Genomic DNA, 23,762 nt, shown 5'->3' on the forward strand with positions numbered 1-23,762 from the left:
CACCAACACAACATATCTTCAAAGCTATCAGCCCAAAGGAAAAAAAGCACCGCACCACCACAGCGTGGGCTCGAACTTCCAACCTTTCGGTTAACAGCGGAACGTGCTAGCCGATTGCGCCAAGGAGACAGTCATGCTCCACTCTCACCACCGTCAGAACATTTCTTCAGAGATATCAGCCCAAAAAAAAAAGCGCCGCACCACCACCAGGTGGGCTCGAACCTCCAACCTTTCGGTTAACAGCCGATCGAGCAAGCCAATAGCGCCATGGAGACAGTCTGTATCGGATGATATCGCCACTGCATATACAACACGTGGCGATCAGTCAAGATATCTTTGGCTTGCCCTCGCCCGTTCCACCTGTATATAAAGCATGGCACAATAAACTTACGGCATTCTTCCCGTTACGCTCGGACTGTCAGGATGGCCCAACGACCACACACGATACATGGTGTCAGAAGTTAACCGAAGCTAGCGCCTAGCATGTACAACATGGATTTTGTGAAGCCACCGCCCCCACTACGTACTAATGGGGAAATCAGCAAGAACTGGCAGGGCTTCAAGCAGCGCTTCGAGTTGTTCTTGACCGCGTCGGAGACCAGTGGCAAACCCCGAAAGGAAGCAACAAAGACTGCCCTCCTCCTAAGTATCGCAGGTGAGGAAGCCATTGAGATCTTTAACACGTTCGAATACCAGCAAGAGGAGGATAGCAGCGATTACAAAACAGTCGTGCAGAAGTTCGATGCATATTTTGCCGGACAGAGTAACGAAGTGCACGAACGCTATGTATTTCGCTCAAGGATCCAGAAGCCGGGAGAACCCTTCGAACATTTTGTGAGGGATCTGAAAACGCAGGCAGCATCGTGCAACTTTGGCAGTCTTAAGGAGTCGATGATCAGAGACCAGATCGTTTACGGGACTACTGACAGCAACCTTCGAGAAAAGCTGTTAAGGGACAACAATTTGACACTACAAAAGGCCGAGCTGGCAGGTAAAGCCGCAGAAGCAGCAGCGGGACACCAAGAAGTTTGGGCACGCGAACTGAAAGAAGTAGATCCGGTAGGCGTGGCTCCTATTGACAAAACTTTTTCGCCAGGACCCGCCTTTTCTAAGTGTCTGAGATGTGGGCGCAAGCATGCACCACGAAGCTGTCCAGCGTTCGGGATGAAGTGCCGGAAGTGCCACAGGCGCAACCATTTCGCCATATGCTGCAAAACAACCACGGAAGTTCACGAGCTCCGAGGCTCCGAAGACAACTTTGACATTCTGGACGTGTCAAATTTAGGCAAAATTCCACGCGACTGGACGGTGCGAGCTCAAATCAAGAACCTGCCAGTAAACCTAAAAGTCGACACGGGAGCACAAGCAAATTTGCTGCCTTTGAGCTGCTACCTCAAGATGCGCCCTCAACCGCCGCTGAATCCAAGTAGCGCGGTGTTACGTTCGTATGGAGGAGGGGCAATTCAGCACGTCGGGGTCATACGTACCGAAGTCACACTGAATGACTCGACCTCAGTACTGGATTTTTTCATCGTGCGGAAGGGGCGTCAAGCGATCCTCGGACTTCAAGCATGCCAACTCATGAGGCTTGTGCCGCGTGTTTACAGCGTGTCTAAAAGCAACCATGAGTGCATCTTTGACGAATTTCGCCATCTGTTCACCGGAACCGGGTGCGTGCAACGAGCATACAAGATGGTGTTACGTGACGGCCCCATACCCGTCGTCCAGGCCGCACGGCGTGTTCCAGTGGCCTTACAAGAACCCCTCAAGATGGAATTGGACCGCATGCAACGAGCCAGCATTATCACGAAGGTGACCGAGCCTACAGACTGGGTGAGTCCTGTCGTTATTGTTCGAAAGAAGGACGGGAAAATCCGAGTGTGCATTGATCCACGAAACATAAATGAGTGCCTAAAAAGAGAACATTACATAATGCCTCGCAGAGAAGATATAGAAGCAGACCTCGCCGGCGCGACAGTTTTTTCACGCCTAGACGCAAACTCGGGGTTTCACCAGATCCCTTTAGATGACGAAACCTCCCGAATTTGCACCTTCGCAACACCATTCGGCCGCTACCGGTTTTTGCGCTTACCCTTTGGTATAGCATCGGCTTCAGAGGTCTTCCAGAGGACCCTGAATGAAATTTTTGAAGAACTTCCTGGGGTCAGAGTGTACGTGGACGACGTCCTTATCTGGGGTGCATCCATAGAAGAACATAATGAGCGTCTTAAGTCGGTGCTACGAGCAGCTGAACGCGCCGGCCTTACATTCAACCCAGAAAAGTGCACGTTTGCGGTCGAAAAGATAGAATTTCTCGGGGACGTGATTGACAAAAACGGCATCAGACCAAGCCCATCCTTGATAAATTGCATGCTACAAATTCCCACACCAGTTGACAAGCTTGCGGTGCAACGAATGCTGGGCGTTGCCAACTACTTCAGCAAATTCTTGCCGTCACTCGCTGAAAGAACCACACTACTGAGGGGCCTGATCAAAAAGGACCGAATCTTCGAATGGACAGATAACCACAATCAGGAATGGAAGCAGCTATGCGACAGTTTGAGCAAAGAACCTTTGCTATCTATCTTTGATCCTCAGAGAAAAACCAAAGTGTCGTGCGACGCATCACGGAATGGGGTTGGATCAGCTTTGCTGCAATACCACAATAACGCGTGGAAGCCGGTCGCGTACGCGTCACGAGCGCTCAGCGAAACTGAGCAACGGTATTCACAAATTGAAAAAGAGACGTTAGCATTGCTGTACGGCTGCGAAAGATTTCATCACTTTATCTACGGCCGCAATGTCATTGCAGAGACCGATCATCGGCCCTTGATTACCATTGCTCGGAAACCAATAGGCGATATGCCGCCAAGGCTACAGCGTTTCTTCCTCCGTTTGCTGCGTTATGACCTTGACTTGCAATTCATTCCAGGGAAGCAGCTCGTCCTGGCCGACATGCTCTCGAGAGCCACAAGCAGGCAAGCGGGTGACACCGACAGCGACGAGGTAGAAGTCCACGCGGTAAGTGTGATGTCTTCATTAGTGAGCGACCGAACATGGAAGTGGTTGTCAGCAGAAACAGAGAAGGACGAAGAGCTTAAAGACGTTCTGAAAAACCTAGAATCTGGAGAGGATATCAAGGGCCAATGGAGGCCATTTCAAGCAGAACTATCTCAAGTTAACGGTGTACTTTTGAAAGGCTGTAAGGTGGTAATACCGGCTTCTATGAGACGTGAAATGCTAGATCGCATTCACCAAGGTCACTTAGGTGTCAACAAATGTAAATCAAGGGCAAGACAGCTTGTTTTTTGGCCTGGAATAAATCAAGATATCGAATCGATCTGCCATAAATGTGCACCATGCAGAAAATACGCATACAAACAGCCGACAGAGCCTCTTAAGATGCGCCCGGCGCCACCCCAGCCTTGGTACCGTGTAGGGGCGGACCTTTTCGAATATGGCGGTAGAACATACTTGTGTGTTTATGACGCGCTCTCCAACTTTCCCGAGGTGGAGTTGCTCAAAGACACATCTTCGAGAACTGTCATAGAAGCAGCAAGTGCCATCTTCGCCAGATATGGCATACCAGTTGAACTTTGTACCGATAATGGGCCGCAGTTCACAAGTCATGACTTCGCTGCATTTTCTCAGCTGTACGATTTCAAACACGTCACTTCAAGCCCGAGGTATCCACAATCAAATGGCCTCGCAGAAAAAGGAGTACAGGTCGTTAAGAGAATACTAAAGAAAACTACTGACGCGAAACAAGACTTTTGGCTTGGATTACTCGCTTACAGGACGACACCGATGGAGGGTGCGCCTTCACCTGCCGAGGTGTTACAAGGAAGGCGACTGCGAACGACGCTGCCGGATGTCCGTTCCGTTCCAGAATTTCCGGTCCGAAAGCATCGCCAGAGCAACGCCTGCAGGAGGACCCTAGCGCCGCTGGGAGCAGGCGACACCGTTCGAGTTAAAGGGGGGTCATGGTCGACCAAAGCACGAGTCCTCGAGCCATGCAATACTCCCAGGTCATACCATGTCGTCACAGAGGAAGGAAGGGTCCTCCGCCGCAACCGCCAGCACCTACTTCCGACCGGTGAAAGCTTTCGAAGGCGCACGTGTTCCAGCAGCAGTGAGGACTTCGCCGAACAAACTGCAAATTGCAGTAGTGGGCCCGCAGCTCTCCATGCACCCAATACGGCAGGCATCGTAACTTCAAGAAGTTCGACAAGACTGCGACGGCCACCACAGCGGTTGACCTACGACAGAAACTTTGTGCAAGTGTCGTGATGAGCTTCCCAGTGGCGTGCAATGAACGATGTTTCTTCTGTGCACTGTTCAACCCTGTAACTCCCCGTTAGAAAAATATTTAACTGTTCTGTTTTGTTTACTCATACGAAAGAGGATGTATCGGATGATATCGCCACTGCATATACAACACGTGGCGATCAGTCAAGATATCTTTGGCTTGCCCTCGCCCGTTCCACCTGTATATAAAGCATGGCACAATAAACTTACGGCATTCTTCCCGTTACGCTCGGACTGTCAGGATGGCCCAACGACCACACACGATACACAGTCCTGCTCCACTCTCACCACCATCAGAACATATCTTCAAAGCTATCAGCCCAAAGAAAAAAAAGCAACACACCATTCCTGGGTGGGCTCGAACCTCCAACCTTTCAGTTAACAGCCCATCGCGCTAGCCAATTGCGCCACGGAGAGAGTCGTGCTCCAATCACACCACCATCACAACATATCTTCAAAGCTATCAGCCCAAAGAATAAAAAGCACCGCACCGCGTGGGCTCGAACCTCCAACCTCTCGGTCACCAGCCGATCGCGCTAGCCAATTGCGCCACGGAGACAGTCCTGCTTCACTCTCACCACCATCAGAACATATCTTCAAAGCTATCAGCCCAAAGAAAAAAAAGCAACACACCACTCCCGGGAGGGCTCGAACCTCCAATCTTTCAGTTAACAGCCGATCGCGCTAGCCAATTTCGCCACGGAGACAGTCGTGCTCCACTCCCACCACCGTCAGAACATTTCTTCAGAGCTATCAGCCCAAAGGAAAAAAGCGCCGCACCACCACCGGGTGGGCTCTAGCGTCCAACCTTTCGGTTAATAGCCCATCGCGCTAGCCAATTACGCCACGGAGACAGTCGTGCTCAACTCTCACCACCATCAGAGCATATCTTCAAAGCTATCAGTGCAAAGAAAAAAGCAACACACCACTCCCGGGAGAGCTCGAACCTCCAACTTTTCGGTTAACAGCCGATCGCGCTAGCCAATTGCGCCACGGAGACAGTCGTGCTCCACTCTCACCACCGTCAGAACATTTGTTCAAAGCTATCAGCCCAAAAAAAAAGCGCCGCACCACCACCGGGTGGGCTCGAACCTCCAACCTTTCGGTTAACAGCCGAGCGTGCTAGCCGATTGCGCCAAGGAGACAGTCATGCTCCACTCTCACCACCGTCAGAACATTTCTTCAGAGCTATCAGCCAAAAGAAAAAAAGCGCTGCACCACCATTGGGTGGGCTCGAACCTCCAACTTTTCGGTTAACAGCCAATCGCGCTAGCCAATTGTGCCACGGAGACAGTCGTGCTCCACTCTCACCACCGTCAGAACATTTCTTCAGAGCTATCAGCCCAAAAAAAAGCGCCGCACCACCACCAGGTAGGCTCGAACCTCCAACCTTTCGGTTAACAGCCGATCGCGCTAGCCAATTGCGCCATTGAGACAGTCCTGCTCCACTCTCACCACGATCAGAACATATCTTCAAAGCTATCAGCCCAAAGAAAAAAAAGCAACACACCATTCCTGGGTGGGCTCGAACCTCCAACCTTTCAGTTAACAGCCAATCGCGCTAGCCAATTGCGCCACGGAGAGAGTCGTTGTCCAATCACACCACCATCACAACATATCTTCAAAGCTTTTATCCCTAAGAAAAAAAAGCACCGCCCCGCCACCGCGTGGGCTCGAACCTCCAACCTTTCGGTTAAAAGCCCATCGCGCTAGCCAATTGCGCCACGGAGACACTCTTGCTCCACTCTCACCACCATCAGAACTTATCTTCAAAGCTATCAGCCCAAAGAAAAAAAAAGCAACACACCACTCCCGGGAGGGCTCGAACCTCCAACCTTTCAGTTAACAGCCGATCGCGCTAGCCAATTGCGCCACGGAGACAGTCGTGCTCCACTCCCACCACCGTCAGAACATTTCTTCAGAGCTATCAGCCCAAAGGAAAAAAGCGCCGCACCACCACCGGGTGGGCTCGAGCGTCCAATCTTTCGGTTAACAGCCCATCGCGCTAGCCAATTACGCCACGGAGACAGTCGTGCTCAACTCTCACCACCATCAGAACATATCTTCAAAGCTATCAGCACAAAGAAAAAAGCAACACACCACTCCCGGGGGGCTCGAACCTCCAACCTTTCGGTTAACAGCCGATCACGCTAGCCAATTGCGCCAAGGAGACAGTCATGCTCCACTCTCACCACCGTCAGAACATTTCTTCACAGCTATCAGCCAAAGGAAAAAAAAGCGCTGCACCACCATCGGGTGGGCTCGAACCTCCAACCTTTCGGTTAACAGCCCATCGCGCTAGCCAATTGCGCCACGGAGTCGGTCGTGCTCCACTCTCACCACCGTCAGAACATTTCTTCAGAGCTATCAGCCCAAAGAAAAAAAAGCGCCGCACCAGCACCTGGTGGGCTCAAACCTCCAACCTTTCGGTTAATACCCCATCGCGCTAGCCAATTACGCCACGGAGACAGTCGTGCTCCACTCTCACCACCATCAGAACATATCTTCAAAGCTATAAGCGCAAAGAAAAAAAAAGCAACACACCACTCCCGGGAGTGCTCGAACCTCTAACCTTTTGGTTAACAGCCGATCGCGCTAGCCAATTGCGCCAAGGAGACAGTCATGCTCCACTCTCACCACCGTCAGAACATTTCTTCAGAGCTATCAGCCCAAAGAAAAAAAAAGCGCTGCACCACCATCGGGTGGGCTCGAACCTCCAACCTTTCGGTTAACAGCCCATCGCGCTAGCCAATTGCGCCACGGAGACAGTCATGCTCCACTCTCACCACCGTCAGAACATTTCTTCAGAGCTATCAGCCCAAAGAAAAAAAGCGCCGCACCACAACCGGGTGAGCTCAAACCTCCAACCTTTCAGTTAATACCCCATCGCGCTAGCCAATTACGCCACGGAGACAGTCGTGCTCCACTCTCACCACCATCAGAACATATCTTCAAAGCTATAAGCGCAAAGAAAAAAAAAGCAACACACCACTCCCGGGAGTGCTCAAACCTCCAACCTTTTGGTGAACAGCCGATCGCGCTAGCCAATTGCGCCACGGAGACAGTCGTGCTCCACTCTCACCACCGTCAGAACATTTCTTCAGAGCTATCAGCACAAAGAAAAAAGCAACACACCACTCCCGGGAGAGCTCGAACCTCCAACCTTTCAGTTAACAGCCCATCGCGCTAGCCAATTGCGCCACGGAGACAGTCGTGCTCCACTCTCACCACTAACACAACATATCTTCAAAGCTATCAGCCCAAAGGAAAAAAAGCACCGCACCACCACCGCGTGGGCTCGAACTTCCAACCTTTCGGTTAACAGCGGAACGTGCTAGCCGATTGCGCCAAGGAGACAGTCATGCTCCACTCTCACCACCGTCAGAACATTTCTTCAGAGATATCAGCCAAAAGAAAAAAAGCGCCGCACCACCACCGGGTGGGCTCGAGCGTCCAACCTTTCGGGTAATAGCCCATCGCGCTAGCCAATTACGCCACGGAGACAGTCGTGCTCGACTCTCACCACCATCAGAACATATCTTCAAAGCTATCAGCGCTAAGAAAAAAGCAACACACCACTCCCGGGAGCGCTCGAACCTCCAACCTTTCGGTTAACAGCCGATCGCGCTAGCCAATAGCGCCAAGGAGACAGTCATGCTCCACTCTCACCACCGTCAGAGCATTTCTTCAGAGCTATCAGCCCAAAGAAAAAAAAGCGCCGCACCACCATCGGGTGGGCTCGAACTCCAAACTTTCGGTTAACAGCCCATCGCGCTAGCCAATTGCGCCACGGAGACAGTCATGCTCCACTCTCACCACCGTCAGAACATTTCTTCAGAGCTATCAGCCCAAAGAAAAAAAAGCGCCGCACCACCACCGGGTGGGCTCAAACCTCCAACCTTTCGGTTAATACCCCATCGCGCATGCCAATTACGACACGGAGACAGTCGTGCTCCACTCTCACCACCATCAGAACATATCTTCAAAGCTATTAGCGCAAAGAAAAAAAAGCAACACACCACTCCCGGGAGTGCTCGAACCTCCAACCTTTTGGTTAACAGCCGATCGCGCTAGCCAATTGCGCCACGGAGACAGTCGTGCGCCACTCCCACCACCATCAGAACATATCTTCAAAGCTATCAGCGCAAAGAAAAAAGCAACACACCACTCCCGGGAGATCTCGAACCTCCAACCTTTCGGTTAAAAGCCCATCGCGCTAGCCAATTGCGCCACGGAGACAGTCGTGCTCCACTCTCACCACCGTCAGAACATTTCTTCAGAGCTATCAGCGCAAAGAAAAAAGCAACACACCCCTCCCGGGAGAGCTCGAACCTCCAACCTTTCAGTTAACAGCCCATCGCGCTAGCCAATTGCGCCACGGAGACAGTCGTGCTCCACTCTCACCACTAACACAACATATCTTCAAAGCTATCAGCCCAAAGGAAAAAAAGCACCGCACCACCACCGCGTGGGCTCGAACTTCCAACCTTTCGGTTAACAGCGGAACGTGCTAGCCGATTGCGCCAAGGAGACAGTCATGCTCCACTCTCACCACCGTCAGAACATTTCTTCAGAGATATCAGCCAAAAGAAAAAAGCGCTGCACCACCATCGGGTGGGCTCGAACCTCCAACCATTCGGTTAACAGCCAATCGCGCTAGCCAATTGTGCCACGGAGACAGTCGTGCTCCACTCTCACCACCGTCAGAACATTTCCTCAGAGCTATCAGCCCAAAGAAAAAAAAGCGCCGCACCACCACCGGGTGGGCTCGAACCTCCAACCTTTCGGTTAATAGCCGATCGCGCTAGCCAATAGCGCCATGGAGACAGTCCTGCTCTACTCTCACCACCATCAGAACATATCTTCAAAGCTATCAGCCCAAAGAAAAAAAAAGCAACACACCATTCCTTTGTGGGCTCGAACCTCCAACCTTTCAGTTAACAGCCCATCGCGCTAGCCAATTGCGCCACGGAGAGAGTCGTGCTCCAATCACACCACCATCACTACATATCTTCAAAGCTATCAGCCCAAAGAAAAAAAAGCACCGCACCCCCATCGGGTGGGCTCGAACCTCCAACCTTTCGGTTAACAGCCCATCGCGCTAGCCAATTGCGCCACGGAGACAGTCGTGCTCCACTCTCACCACCGTCAGAACATTTCTTCAGAGCTATCAGCCCAAAGAAAAAAAAGCGCCGCACAAGCACCTGGTGGGCTCAAACCTCCAACCTTTCGGTTAATACCCCATCGCGCTAGCCAATTACGCCACGGAGACAGTCGTGCTCCACTCTCACCACCATCAGAACATATCTTCAAAGCTATAAGCGCAAAGAAAAAAAAGCAACACACCACTCCCGGGAGTGCTCGAACCTCCAATCTTTTGGTTAACAGCCGATCGCGCTAGCCAATTGCGCCAAGGAGACAGTCATGCTCCACTCTCACCACCGTCAGAACATTTCTTCAGAGCTATCAGCCCAAAGAAAAAAAGCGCTGCACCACCATCGGGTGGGCTCGAACCTCCAACCTTTCGGTTAACAGCCCATCGCGCTAGCCAATTGCGCCACGGAGACAGTCATGCTCCACTCTCAACACCGTCAGAACATTTCTTCAGAGCTATCAGCCCAAAGAAAAAAAAGCGCCGCACCACAACCGGGTGGGCTCAAACCTCCAACCTTTCAGTTAATACCCCATCGCGCTAGCCAATTACGCCACGGAGACAGTCGTGCTCCACTCTCACCACCATCAGAACATATCTTCAAAGCTATAAGCGCAAAGAAAAAGAAGCAACACACCACTCCCGGGAGTGCTCGAACCTCCAACCTTTTGGTGAACAGCCGATCGCGCTAGCCAATTGCGCCACGGAGACAGTCGTGCTCCACTCTCACCACCGTCAGAACGTTTCTTCAGAGCTATCAGCACAAAGAAAAAAGCAACACACCACTCCCGGGAGAGCTCGAACCTCCAACCTTTCAGTTAACAGCCCATCGCGCTAGCCAATTGCGCCACGGAGACAGTCGTGCTCCACTCTCACCACTAACACAACATATCTTCAAAGCTATCAGCCCAAAGGAAAAAAAGCACCGCACCACCACCGCGTGGGCTCGAACTTCCAACCTTTCGGTTAACAGCGAAACGTGCTAGCCGATTGCGCCAAGGAGACAGTCATGCTCCACTCTCACCACCGTCAGAACATTTCTTCAGAGATATCAGCCAAAAGAAAAAAAGCGCCGCACCACCACCGGGTGGGCTCGAGCGTCCAACCTTTCGGGTAATAGCCCATCGCGCTAGCCATTTACGCCACGGAGACAGTCGTGCTCGACTCTCACCACCATCAGAACATATCTTCAAAGCTATCAGCGCTAAGAAAAAAGCAACACACCACTCCCGGGAGGGCTCGAACCTCCAACCTTTCGGTTAACAGCCGATCGCGCTAGCCAATAGCGCCAAGGAGACAGTCATGCTCCACTCTCACCACCGTCAGAACATTTCTTCAGAGCTATCAGCCCAAAGAAAAAAAAGCGCTGCACCACCATCGGGGGGGCTCGAACTCCAACCTTTCGGTTAACAGCCCATCGCGCTAGCCAATTGCGCCACGGAGACAGTCATGCTCCACTCTCACCACCGTCAGAACATTTCTTCAGAGCTATCAGCCCAAAGAAAAAAAAGCGCCGCACCACCACCGGGAGGGCTCAAACCTCCAACCTTTCGGTTAATACCCCATCGCGCAAGCCAATTACGACACGGAGACAGTCGTGCTCCACTCTCACCACCATCAGAACATATCTTCAAAGCTATAAGCGCAAAGAAAAAAAAGCAACACACCACTCCCGGGAGTGCTCGAACCTCCAAGCTTTTGGTTAACAGCCGATCGCGCTAGCCAATTGCGCCACGGAGACAGTCGTGCGCCACTCCCACCACCATCAGAACATATCTTCAAAGCTATCAACACAAAGAAAAAAGCAACACACCACTCCCGGGAGAGCTCGAACCTCCAACCTTTCGGTTAAAAGCCGATCGCGCTAGCCAATTGCGCCACGGAGACTGTCGTGCGCCACTCCCACCACCATCAGAACATATCTTCAAAGCTATTAGCGCAAAGAAAAAAGCAACACACCACTCCCGGGAGAGCTCGAACCTCCAACCTTTCGGTTAACAGCCGATCGCGCTAGCCAATTGCGCCACGGAGACAGTCGTGCTCCACTCTCACCACCGTAAGAACATTTCTTCAGAGCTATCAGCCCAAAAAAAAAGCGCCGCACCACCACCTGGTGGGCTCAAACCTCCAACCTTTCGGTTAATACCCCTACGCGCTAGCCAATTACGCCACGGAGACAGTCGTGCTCCACTCTCACCACCATCAGAACATATCTTCAAAGCTATAAGCGCAAAGAAAAAAAAGCAACACACAACTCCCGGGAGTGCTCGAACCTCCAACCTTTTGGTTAACAGCCGATCGCGCTAGCCAATTGCGCCACGGAGACAGTCGTGCTCCACTCCCACCACCATCAGAACATATCTTCAAAGCTATAAGCGCAAAGAAAAAAAGCAACACACCACTCCCGGGAGGGCTCGAACCTCGAACCTTTCGGTTAACAGCCCATCGCGCTAGCCAATTGCGCCACGGAGACAGTCGTGCTCCACTCCCACCACCATCAGAACATATCTTCAAAGCTATCAGCCCAAAGGAAAAAAAGCACCGCACCACCACCGCGTGGGCTCGAACTTCCAACCTTTCGGTTAACAGCGGAACGTGCTAGCCGATTGCGCCAAGGAGACAGTCATGCTCCACTCTCACCACCGTCAGAACATTTCTTCAGAGATATCAGCCAAAAGAAAAAAAGCGCTGCACCACCATCGGGTCGGCTCGAACCTCCAACCTTTCGGTTAACAGCCAATCGCACTAGCCAATTGTGCCACGGAGACAGTCGTGCTCCACTCTCGCCACCGTGAGAACATTTCTTCAGAGCTATCAGCCCAAAGAAAAACAAGCAACGCACCATTCCTGGGTGGGCTCGAACCTCCAACCTTTCAGTTAATAGCCCATCGCGCTAGCCAATTGCGCCACGGAGAGAGTCGTGCTCCAATCACACCACCATCACAACATATCTTCAAAGCTATCAGCCCAAAGAAAAAAAGCACCGCACCGCCACCACGTGGGCTCGAACCTCCAACCTCTCGGTCACCAGCCGATCGCGCTAGCCAATTGCGCCACGGAGAAGTCCTGCTCCACTCTCACCACCATCAGAACATATCTTCAAAGCTATCAGCGCAAAGAAAAAAGCAACACACCACTCCCGGGGGAGCTCGAACCTCCAACCTTTCGGTTAACAGCCGATTGCGCTAGCCAATTGCGCCACGGAGACAGTCGTGCTCCACTCTCACCACCGTCAGAACATTTCTTCAGAGCTATCAGCCCAAAGAAAAAAAAAGCGCCGCACCACCACCGGGTGGGCTCAAACCTCCAACCTTTCGTTTAATACCCCATCGCGCTAGCCAATTACGCCACGGAGACAGTCGTGCTTCACTCTCACCACCATCAGAACATATCTTCAAAGCTATAAGCGCAAAAAAAAAGCAACACACCACTCCCGGGAGTGCTCGAACCTCCAACCTTTTGGTTAACAGCCGATCGCGCTAGCCAATTGCGCCACGGAGACAGTCGTGCTCCACTCCCACCACCATCAGAACATATCTTCAAAGCTATAAGCACAAAGAAAAAAAGCAACACACCACTCCCGGGAGGGCTCGAACCTCAAACCTTTTGGTTAACAGCCCATCGCGCTAGCCAATTGCGCCACGGAGACAGTCGTGCTCCACTCCCACCACCATCAGAACATATCTTCAAAGCTATCAGCGCAAAGAAAAAAGCAACACACCACTCCCGGGAGAGCTCGAACCTCCAACCTTTCAGTTAACAGCCCATCGCGCTAGCCAATTGCGCCACGGAGACAGTCGTGCTCCACTCTCACCACCAACACAACATATCTTCAAAGCTATCAGCCCAAAGGAAAAAAAGCACCGCACCACCACAGCGTGGGCTCGAACTTCCAACCTTTCGGTTAACAGCGGAACGTGCTAGCCGATTGCGCCAAGGAGACAGTCATGCTCCACTCTCACCACCGTCAGAACATTTCTTCAGAGATATCAGCCCAAAGAAAAAAAGCGCCGCACCACCACCAGGTGGGCTCGAACCTCCAACCTTTCGGTTAACAGCCGATCAAGCTAGCCAATAGCGCCATGGAGACAGTCCTGCTCCACTCTCACCACCATCAGAACATATCTTCAAAGTTATCAGCCCAAAGAAAAAAAAGCAACACACCACTCCTGGGTGGGCTCGAACCTCCAACCTTTCAGTTAACAGCCCATCGCGCTAGCCAATTGCGCCACGGAGAGAGTCGTGCTCCAATCACACCACCATCACAACATATCTTCAAAGCTATCAGCCCAAAGAATAAAAAGCACCGCACCGCCACCGTGTGGGCTCGAACCTCCAACCTCTCGGTCACCAGCCGATCGCGCTAGCCAATTGCGCCACGGAGACAGTCCTGCTTCACTCTCACCACCATCAGAACATATCTTCAAAGCTATCAGCCCAAAGAAAAAAAAGCAACACACCACTCCCGGGAGGGCTCGAACCTCCAATCTTTCAGTTAACAGCCGATCGCGCTAGCCAATTGCGCCACGGAGAGAGTCGTTGTCCAATCACACCACCATCACCACATATTTTCAAAGCTATTAGCCCTAAGGAAAAAAAGCACCGCCCCGCCACCGCGTGGGCTCGAACCTCCAACCTATCGGTTAAAAGCCCATCGCGCTAGCCAATTGCGCCACGGAGACACTCCTGCTCCACTCTCACCACCATCAGAACTTATCTTCAAAGCTATCAGCCCAAAGAAAAAAAAGCAACACACCACTCCCGGGAGGGCTCGAACCTCCAACCTTTCAGTTAACAGCCGATCGCGCTAGCCAATTGCGCCACGGAGACAGTCGTGCTCCACTCCCACCACCGTCAGAACATTTCTTCAGAGCTATCAGCCCAAAGGAAAAAAGCGCCGCACCACCACCGGGTGGGCTCGAGCGTCCAACCTTTCGGTTAACAGCCCATCGCGCTAGCCAATTACGCCACGAAGACAGTCGTGCTCAACTCTCACCACCATCAGAACATATCTTCAAAGCTATAAGCGCAAAGAAAAAAAAAGCAACACACCACTCCCGGGAGTGCTCGAACCTCCGACCTTTTGGTTAACAGCCGATCGCGCTAGCCAATTGCGCCAAGGAGACAGTCATGCTCCACTCTCACCACCGTCAGAACATTTCTTCACAGCTATCAGCCAAAGGAAAAAAAAGCGCTGCACCACCATCGGGTGGGCTCGAACCTCCAACCTTTCGGTTAACAGCCCATCGCGCTAGCCAATTGCGCCACGGAATCGGTCGTGCTCCACTCTCACCACCGTCAGAACATTTCTTCAGAGCTATCAGCCCAAAGAAAAAAAAGCGCCGCACCAGCACCTGGTGGGCTCAAACCTCCAACCTTTCGGTTAATACCCCATCGCGCTAGCCAATTACGCCACGGAGACAGTCGTGCTGCACTCTCACCACCATCAGAACATATCTTCAAAGCTATAAGCGCAAAGAAAAAAAAGCAACACACCACTCCCGGGAGTGCTCGAACCTCCGACCTTTTGGTTAACAGCCGATCGCGCTAGCCAATTGCGCCAAGGAGACAGTCATGCTCCACTCTCACCACCGTCAGAACATTTCTTCAGAGCTATCAGCCCAAAGAAAAAAAAAGCGCTGCATCACCATCGGGTGGGCTCGAACCTCCAACCTTTCGGTTAACAGCCCATCGCGCTAGCCAATTGCGCCACGGAGACAGTCATGCTCCACTCTCACCACCGTCAGAACATTTCTTCAGAGCTATCAGCCCAAAGAAAAAAAAGCGCCGCACCACAACCGGGTGGGCTCAAACCTCCAACCTTTCAGTTAATACCCCATCGCGCTAGCCAATTACGCCACGGAGACAGTCGTGCTCCACTCTCACCACCATCAGAACATATCTTCAAAGCTATAAGCGCAAAGAAAAAAAAGCAACACACCACTCCCGGGAGTGCTCAAACCTCCAACCTTTTGGTGAACAGCCGATCGCGCTAGCCAATTGCGCCACGGAGACAGTCGTGCGCCACTCCCACCACCATCAGAACATATCTTCAAAGCTATCAGCACAAAGAAAAAAGCAACACACCACTCCCGGGAGAGCTCGAACCTCCAGCCTTTCGGTTAAAAGCCGATCGCGCTAGCCAATTGCGCCACGGAGACAGTCGTGCGCCACTCCCACCACCATCAGAACATATCTTCAAAGCTATTAGCGCAAAGAAAAAAGCAACACACCACTCCCGGGAGAGCTCGAACCTCCAACCTTTCGGTTAACAGCCGATCGCGCTAGCCAATTGCGCCACGGAGACAGTCGTGCTCCACTCTCACCACCGTAAGAACATTTCTTCAGAGCTATCAGCCCAAAAAAAAAAGCGCCGCACCACCACCTGGTGGGCTCAAACCTCCAACCTTTCGGTTAATACCCCATCGCGCTAGCCAATTACGCCACGGACACAGTCGTGCTCCACTCTCACCACCATCAGAACATATCTTCAAAGCTATAAGCGCAAAGAAAAAAAAGCAACACACAACTTCCGGGAGTGCTCGAACCTCCAACCTTTTGGTTAACAGCCGATCGCGCTAGCCTATTGCGCCACGGAGACAGTCGTGCTCCACTCCCACCACCATCAGAACATATCTTCAAAGCTATAAGCGCAAAGAAAAAAAGCAACACACCACTCCCGGGAGGGCTCGAACCTCGAACCTTTCGGTTAACAGCCCATCGCGCTAGCCAATTGCGCCACGGAGACAGTCGTGCTCCACTCCCACCACCATCAGAACATATCTTCAAAGCTATCAGCCCAAAGGAAAAAAAGCACCGCACCACCACCGCGTGGGCTCGAACTTCAAACCTTTCGGTTAACAGCGGAACGTGCTAGCCGATTGCGCCAAGGAGACAGTCATGCTCCACTCTCACCACCGTCAGAACATTTCTTCAGAGATATCAGCCAAAAGAAAAAAAGCGCTGCACCACCATCGGGTCGGCTCGAACCTCCAACCTTTCGGTTAACAGCCAATCGCACTAGCCAATTGTGCCACGGAGACAGTCGTGCTCCACTCTCACCACCGTGAGAACATTTCTTCAGAGCTATCAGCCCAAAGAAAAAAAAGCAACGCACCATTCCTGGGTGGGCTCGAACCTCCAACCTTTCAGTTAATAGCCCATCGCGCTAGCCAATTGCGCCACGGAGAGAGTCGTGCTCCAATCACACCACCATCACAACATATCTTCAAAGCTATCAGCCCAAAAAAAAAGCACCGCACCGCCACCACGTGGGCTCGAACCTCCAACCTCTCGGTCACCAGCCGATTGCGCTAGCCAATTGCGCCACGGAGAAGTCCTGCTCCACTCTCACCACCATCAGAACATATCTTCAAAGCTATCAGCGCAAAGAAAAAAGCAACACACCACTCCCGGGGGAGCTCGAACCTCCAACCTTTCGGTTAACAGCCGATTGCGCTAGCCAATTGCGCCACGGAGACAGTCGTGCTCCACTCTCACCACCGTCAGAACATTTCTTCAGAGCTATCAGCCCAAAGAAAAAAAAAGCGCCGCACCACCACCGGGTGGGCTCAAGCCTCCAACCTTTCGTTTAATACCCCATCGCGCTAGCCAATTACGCCACGGAGACAGTCGTGCTCCACTCTCACCACCATCAGAACATATCTTCAAAGCTATAAGCGCAAAAAAAAGCAACACACCACTCCCGGGAGTGCTCGAACCTCCAACCTTTTGGTTAACAGCCGATCGCGCTAGCCAATTGCGCCACGGAGACAGTCGTGCTCCACTCCCACCACCATCAGAACATATCTTCAAAGCTATAAGCACAAAGAAAAAAAGCAACACACCACTCCCGGGAGGGCTCGAACCTCCAACCTTTTGGTTAACAGCCCATCGCGCTAGCCAATTGCGCCACGGAGACAGTCGTACTCCACTCCCACCACCATCAGAACATATCTTCAAAGCTATCAGCGCAAAGAAAAAAGCAACACACCACTCCCGGGAGAGCTCGAACCTCCAACCTTTCAGTTAACAGCCCATCGCGCTAGCCAATTGCGCCACGGAGACAGTCGTGCTCCACTCTCACCACCAACACAACATATCTTCAAAGCTATCAGCTCAAAGGAAAAAAAGCACCGCACCACCACAGCGTGGGCTCGAACTTCCAACCTTTCGGTTAACAGCGGAACGTGCTAGCCGATTGCGCCAAGGAGACAGTCATGCTCCACTCTCACCACCGTCAGAACATTTCTTCAGAGATATCAGCCCAAAAAAAAGCGCCGCACCACCACCAGGTGGGCTCGAACCTCCAACCTTTCGGTTAACAGCCGATCGAGCAGGCCAATAGCGCCATGGAGACAGTCCTGCTCCACTCTCACCACCATCAGAACATATCTTCAAAGCTATCAGCCCAAAGAAAAAAAAGCAACACACCATTCCTGGGTGGGCTCGAACCTCCAACCTTTCAGTTAACAGCCCATCGCGCTAGCCAATTGCGCCACGGAGAGAGTCGTGCTCCAATCACACCACCATCACAACATATCTTCAAAGCTATCAGCCCAAAGAATAAAAAGCACCGCACCGCCACCGCGTGGGCTCGAACCTCCAACCTCTCGGTCACCAGCCGATCGCGCTAGCCAATTGCGCCACGGAGACAGTCCTGCTTCACTCTCACCACCATCAGAACATATCTTCAAAGCTATCAGCCCAAAGAAAAAAAAGCAACACACCACTCCCGGGAGGGCTCGAACCTCCAATCTTTCAGTTAACAGCCGATCGCGCTAGCCAATTTCGCCACGGAGACAGTCGTGCTCCACTCCCACCACCGTCAGAACATTTCTTCAGAGCTATCAGCCCAAAGGAAAAAAGCGCCGCACCACCACCGGGTGGGCTCTAGCGTCCAACCTTTCGGTTAATAGCCCATCGCGCTAGCCAATTACGCCACGGAGACAGTCGTGCTCAACTCTCACCACCATCAGAGCATATCTTCAAAGCTATCAGTGCAAAGAAAAAAGCAACACACCACTCCCGGGAGAGCTCGAACCTCCAACTTTTCGGTTAACAGCCGATCGCGCTAGCCAATTGCGCCACGGAGACAGTCGTGCTCCACTCTCACCACCGTCAGAACATTTGTTCAAAGCTATCAGCCCAAAAAAAAAGCGCCGCAACACCACCGGGTGGGCTCGAACCTCCAACCTTTCGGTTAACAGCCGAGCGTGCTAGCCGATTGCGCCAAGGAGACAGTCATGCTCCACTCTCACCACCGTCAGAACATTTCTTCAGAGCTATCAGCCAAAAGAAAAAAAGCGCTGCACCACCATCGGGTGGGCTCGAACCTCCAACCTTTCGGTTAACAGCCAATCGCGCTAGCCAATTGTGCCACGGAGACAGTCGTGCTCCACTCTCACCACCGTCAGAACATTTCTTCAGAGCTATCAGCCCAAAAAAAAAAGCGCCGCACCACCTCCAGGTAGGCTCGAACCTCCAACCTTTCGGTTAACAGCCGATCGCGCTAGCCAATTGCGCCATTGAGACAGTCCTGCTCCACTCTCACCACGATCAGAACATATCTTCAAAGCTATCAGCCCAAAGAAAAAAAAGCAACACACCATTCCTGGGTGGGCTCGAACCTCCAACCTTTCAGTTAACAGCCAATCGCGCTAGCCAATTGCGCCACGGAGAGAGTCGTTGTCCAATCACACCACCATCACAACATATCTTCAAAGCTTTTATCCCTAAGGAAAAAAAGCACCGCCCCGCCACCGCGTGGGCTCGAACCTCCAACCTTTCGGTTAAAAGCCCATCGCGCTAGCCAATTGCGCCACGGAGACACTCTTGCTCCACTCTCACCACCATCAGAACTTATCTTCAAAGCTATCAGCCCAAAGAAAAAAAAAGCAACACACCACTCCCGGGAGGGCTCGAACCTCCAACCTTTCAGTTAACAGCCGATCGCGCTAGCCAATTGCGCCACGGAGACAGTCGTGCTCCACTCCCACCACCGTCAGAACATTTCTTCAGAGCTATCAGCCAAAAGGAAAAAAGCGCCGCACCACCACCGGGTGGGCTCGAGCGTCCAATCTTTCGGTTAACAGCCCATCGCGCTAGCCAATTACGCCACGGAGACAGTCGTGCTCAACTCTCACCACCATCAGAACATATCTTCAAAGCTATCAGCACAAAGAAAAAAGCAACACACCACTCCCGGGGAGCTCGAACCTCCAACCTTTCGGTTAACAGCCGATCACGCTAGCCAATTGCGCCAAGGAGACAGTCATGCTCCACTCTCACCACCGTCAGAACATTTCTTCACAGCTATCAGCCAAAGGAAAAAAAAGCGCTGCACCACCATCGGGTGGGCTCGAACCTCCAACCTTTCGGTTAACAGCCCATCGCGCTAGCCAATTGCGCCACGGAGTCGGTCGTGCTCCACTCTCACCACCGTCAGAACATTTCTTCAGAGCTATCAGCCCAAAGAAAAAAAAGCGCCGCACCAGCACCTGGTGGGCTCAAACCTCCAACCTTTCGGTTAATACCCCATCGCGCTAGCCAATTACGCCACGGAGACAGTCGTGCTCCACTCTCACCACCATCAGAACATATCTTCAAAGCTATAAGCGCAAAGAAAAAAAAAAGCAACACACCACTCCCGGGAGTGCTCGAACCTCTAACCTTTTGGTTAACAGCCGATCGCGCTAGCCAATTGCGCCAAGGAGACAGTCATGCTCCACTCTCACCACCGTCAGAACATTTCTTCAGAGCTATCAGCCCAAAGAAAAAAAAAGCGCTGCACCACCATCGGGTGGGCTCGAACCTCCAACCTTTCGGTTAACAGCCCATCGCGCTAGCCAATTGCGCCACGGAGACAGTCATGCTCCACTCTCACCACCGTCAGAACATTTCTTCAGAGCTATCAGCCCAAAGAAAAAAAGCGCCGCACCACAACCGGGTGAGCTCAAACCTCCAACCTTTCAGTTAATACCCCATCGCGCTAGCCAATTACGCCACGGAGACAGTCGTGCTCCACTCTCACCACCATCAGAACATATCTTCAAAGCTATAAGCGCAAAGAAAAAAAAAGCAACACACCACTCCCGGGAGTGCTCAAACCTCCAACCTTTTGGTGAACAGCCGATCGCGCTAGCCAATTGCGCCACGGAGACAGTCGTGCTCCACTCTCACCACCATCAGAACATATCTTCAAAGCTATCAGCACAAAGAAAAAAGCAACACACCACTCCCGGGAGAGCTCGAACCTCCAACCTTTCGGTTAAAAGCCGATCGCGCTAGCCAATTGCGCCACGGAGACTGTCGTGCGCCACTCCCACCACCATCAGAACATATCTTCAAAGCTATTAGCGCAAAGAAAAAAGCAACACACCACTCCCGGGAGAGCTCGAACCTCCAACCTTTCGGTTAACAGCCGATCGCGCTAGCCAATTGCGCCACGGAGACAGTCGTGCTCCACTCTCACCACCGTAAGAACATTTCTTCAGAGCTATCAGCCCAAAAAAAAAGCGCCGCACCACCACCTGGTGGGCTCAAACCTCCAACCTTTCGGTTAATACCCCTACGCGCTAGCCAATTACGCCACGGAGACAGTCGTGCTCCACTCTCACCACCATCAGAACATATCTTCAAAGCTATAAGCGCAAAGAAAAAAAAGCAACACACAACTCCCGGGAGTGCTCGAACCTCCAACCTTTTGGTTAACAGCCGATCGCGCTAGCCAATTGCGCCACGGAGACAGTCGTGCTCCACTCCCACCACCATCAGAACATATCTTCAAAGCTATAAGCGCAAAGAAAAAAAGCAACACACCACTCCCGGGAGGGCTCGAACCTCGAACCTTTCGGTTAACAGCCCATCGCGCTAGCCAATTGCGCCACGGAGACAGTCGTGCTCCACTCCCACCACCATCAGAACATATCTTCAAAGCTATCAGCCCAAAGGAAAAAAAGCACCGCACCACCACCGCGTGGGCTCGAACTTCCAACCTTTCGGTTAACAGCGGAACGTGCTAGCCGATTGCGCCAAGGAGACAGTCATGCTCCACTCTCACCACCGTCAGAACATTTCTTCAGAGATATCAGCCAAAAGAAAAAAAGCGCTGCACCACCATCGGGTCGGCTCGAACCTCCAACCTTTCGGTTAACAGCCAATCGCACTAGCCAATTGTGCCACGGAGACAGTCGTGCTCCACTCTCGCCACCGTGAGAACATTTCTTCAGAGCTATCAGCCCAAAGAAAAACAAGCAACGCACCATTCCTGGGTGGGCTCGAACCTCCAACCTTTCAGTTAATAGCCCATCGCGCTAGCCAATTGCGCCACGGAGAGAGTCGTGCTCCAATCACACCACCATCACAACATATCTTCAAAGCTATCAGCCCAAAGAAAAAAAGCACCGCACCGCCACCACGTGGGCTCGAACCTCCAACCTCTCGGTCACCAGCCGATCGCGCTAGCCAATTGCGCCACGGAGAAGTCCTGCTCCACTCTCACCACCATCAGAACATATCTTCAAAGCTATCAGCGCAAAGAAAAAAGCAACACACCACTCCCGGGGGAGCTCGAACCTCCAACCTTTCGGTTAACAGCCGATTGCGCTAGCCAATTGCGCCACGGAGACAGTCGTGCTCCACTCTCACCACCGTCAGAACATTTCTTCAGAGCTATCAGCCCAAAGAAAAAAAAAGCGCCGCACCACCACCGGGTGGGCTCAAACCTCCAACCTTTCGTTTAATACCCCATCGCGCTAGCCAATTACGCCACGGAGACAGTCGTGCTTCACTCTCACCACCATCAGAACATATCTTCAAAGCTATAAGCGCAAAAAAAAAGCAACACACCACTCCCGGGAGTGCTCGAACCTCCAACCTTTTGGTTAACAGCCGATCGCGCTAGCCAATTGCGCCACGGAGACAGTCGTGCTCCACTCCCACCACCATCAGAACATATCTTCAAAGCTATAAGCACAAAGAAAAAAAGCAACACACCACTCCCGGGAGGGCTCGAACCTCAAACCTTTTGGTTAACAGCCCATCGCGCTAGCCAATTGCGCCACGGAGACAGTCGTGCTCCACTCCCACCACCATCAGAACATATCTTCAAAGCTATCAGCGCAAAGAAAAAAGCAACACACCACTCCCGGGAGAGCTCGAACCTCCAACCTTTCAGTTAACAGCCCATCGCGCTAGCCAATTGCGCCACGGAGACAGTCGTGCTCCACTCTCACCACCAACACAACATATCTTCAAAGCTATCAGCCCAAAGGAAAAAAAGCACCGCACCACCACAGCGTGGGCTCGAACTTCCAACCTTTCGGTTAACAGCGGAACGTGCTAGCCGATTGCGCCAAGGAGACAGTCATGCTCCACTCTCACCACCGTCAGAACATTTCTTCAGAGATATCAGCCCAAAGAAAAAAAGCGCCGCACCACCACCAGGTGGGCTCGAACCTCCAACCTTTCGGTTAACAGCCGATCAAGCTAGCCAATAGCGCCATGGAGACAGTCCTGCTCCACTCTCACCACCATCAGAACATATCTTCAAAGTTATCAGCCCAAAGAAAAAAAAGCAACACACCACTCCTGGGTGGGCTCGAACCTCCAACCTTTCAGTTAACAGCCCATCGCGCTAGCCAATTGCGCCACGGAGAGAGTCGTGCTCCAATCACACCACCATCACAACATATCTTCAAAGCTATCAGCCCAAAGAATAAAAAGCACCGCACCGCCACCGTGTGGGCTCGAACCTCCAACCTCTCGGTCACCAGCCGATCGCGCTAGCCAATTGCGCCACGGAGACAGTCCTGCTTCACTCTCACCACCATCAGAACATATCTTCAAAGCTATCAGCCCAAAGAAAAAAAAGCAACACACCACTCCCGGGAGGGCTCGAACCTCCAATCTTTCAGTTAACAGCCGATCGCGCTAGCCAATTGCGCCACGGAGAGAGTCGTTGTCCAATCACACCACCATCACCACATATTTTCAAAGCTATTAGCCCTAAGGAAAAAAAGCACCGCCCCGCCACCGCGTGGGCTCGAACCTCCAACCTATCGGTTAAAAGCCCATCGCGCTAGCCAATTGCGCCACGGAGACACTCCTGCTCCACTCTCACCACCATCAGAACTTATCTTCAAAGCTATCAGCCCAAAGAAAAAAAAGCAACACACCACTCCCGGGAGGGCTCGAACCTCCAACCTTTCAGTTAACAGCCGATCGCGCTAGCCAATTGCGCCACGGAGACAGTCGTGCTCCACTCCCACCACCGTCAGAACATTTCTTCAGAGCTATCAGC

The 23,762-nt window shown here is 52.2% G+C and overlaps 1 protein-coding gene across 1 annotated transcript; it reads left to right on the forward strand.

The window, feature by feature from the left end:
• Positions 1–329: 329 nt before the first annotated feature.
• LOC142786561 (uncharacterized) lies at positions 330–3,156 on the forward strand. The gene is made up of 2 exons (XM_075884272.1): positions 330–1,833; positions 2,933–3,156. The coding sequence occupies exons 1-2, from the start codon at positions 484–486 to the stop codon at positions 3,008–3,010; spliced, it is 1,428 nt and encodes a 475-aa protein (XP_075740387.1). The 5' UTR covers positions 330–483; the 3' UTR covers positions 3,011–3,156.
• The last annotated feature ends 20,606 nt before the right edge of the window (positions 3,157–23,762 follow it).

This window comes from Rhipicephalus microplus, unplaced genomic scaffold (assembly GCF_043290135.1).
Source record: "Rhipicephalus microplus isolate Deutch F79 unplaced genomic scaffold, USDA_Rmic scaffold_26, whole genome shotgun sequence".
Taxonomy (NCBI): Eukaryota; Metazoa; Arthropoda; class Arachnida; order Ixodida; family Ixodidae; genus Rhipicephalus; species Rhipicephalus microplus.

Coding starts and splice junctions, on each gene's coding strand:
- LOC142786561 (XM_075884272.1), top strand. CDS start 484: ATGTACAACATGGATTTTGTGAAGCCACCGCCCCCACTACGTACTAAT. Junction 1,834..2,932: donor TGACCGAGCCTACAGACTGG/GTGAGTCCTGTC, acceptor AATTCATTCCAG/GGAAGCAGCTCGTCCTGGCC.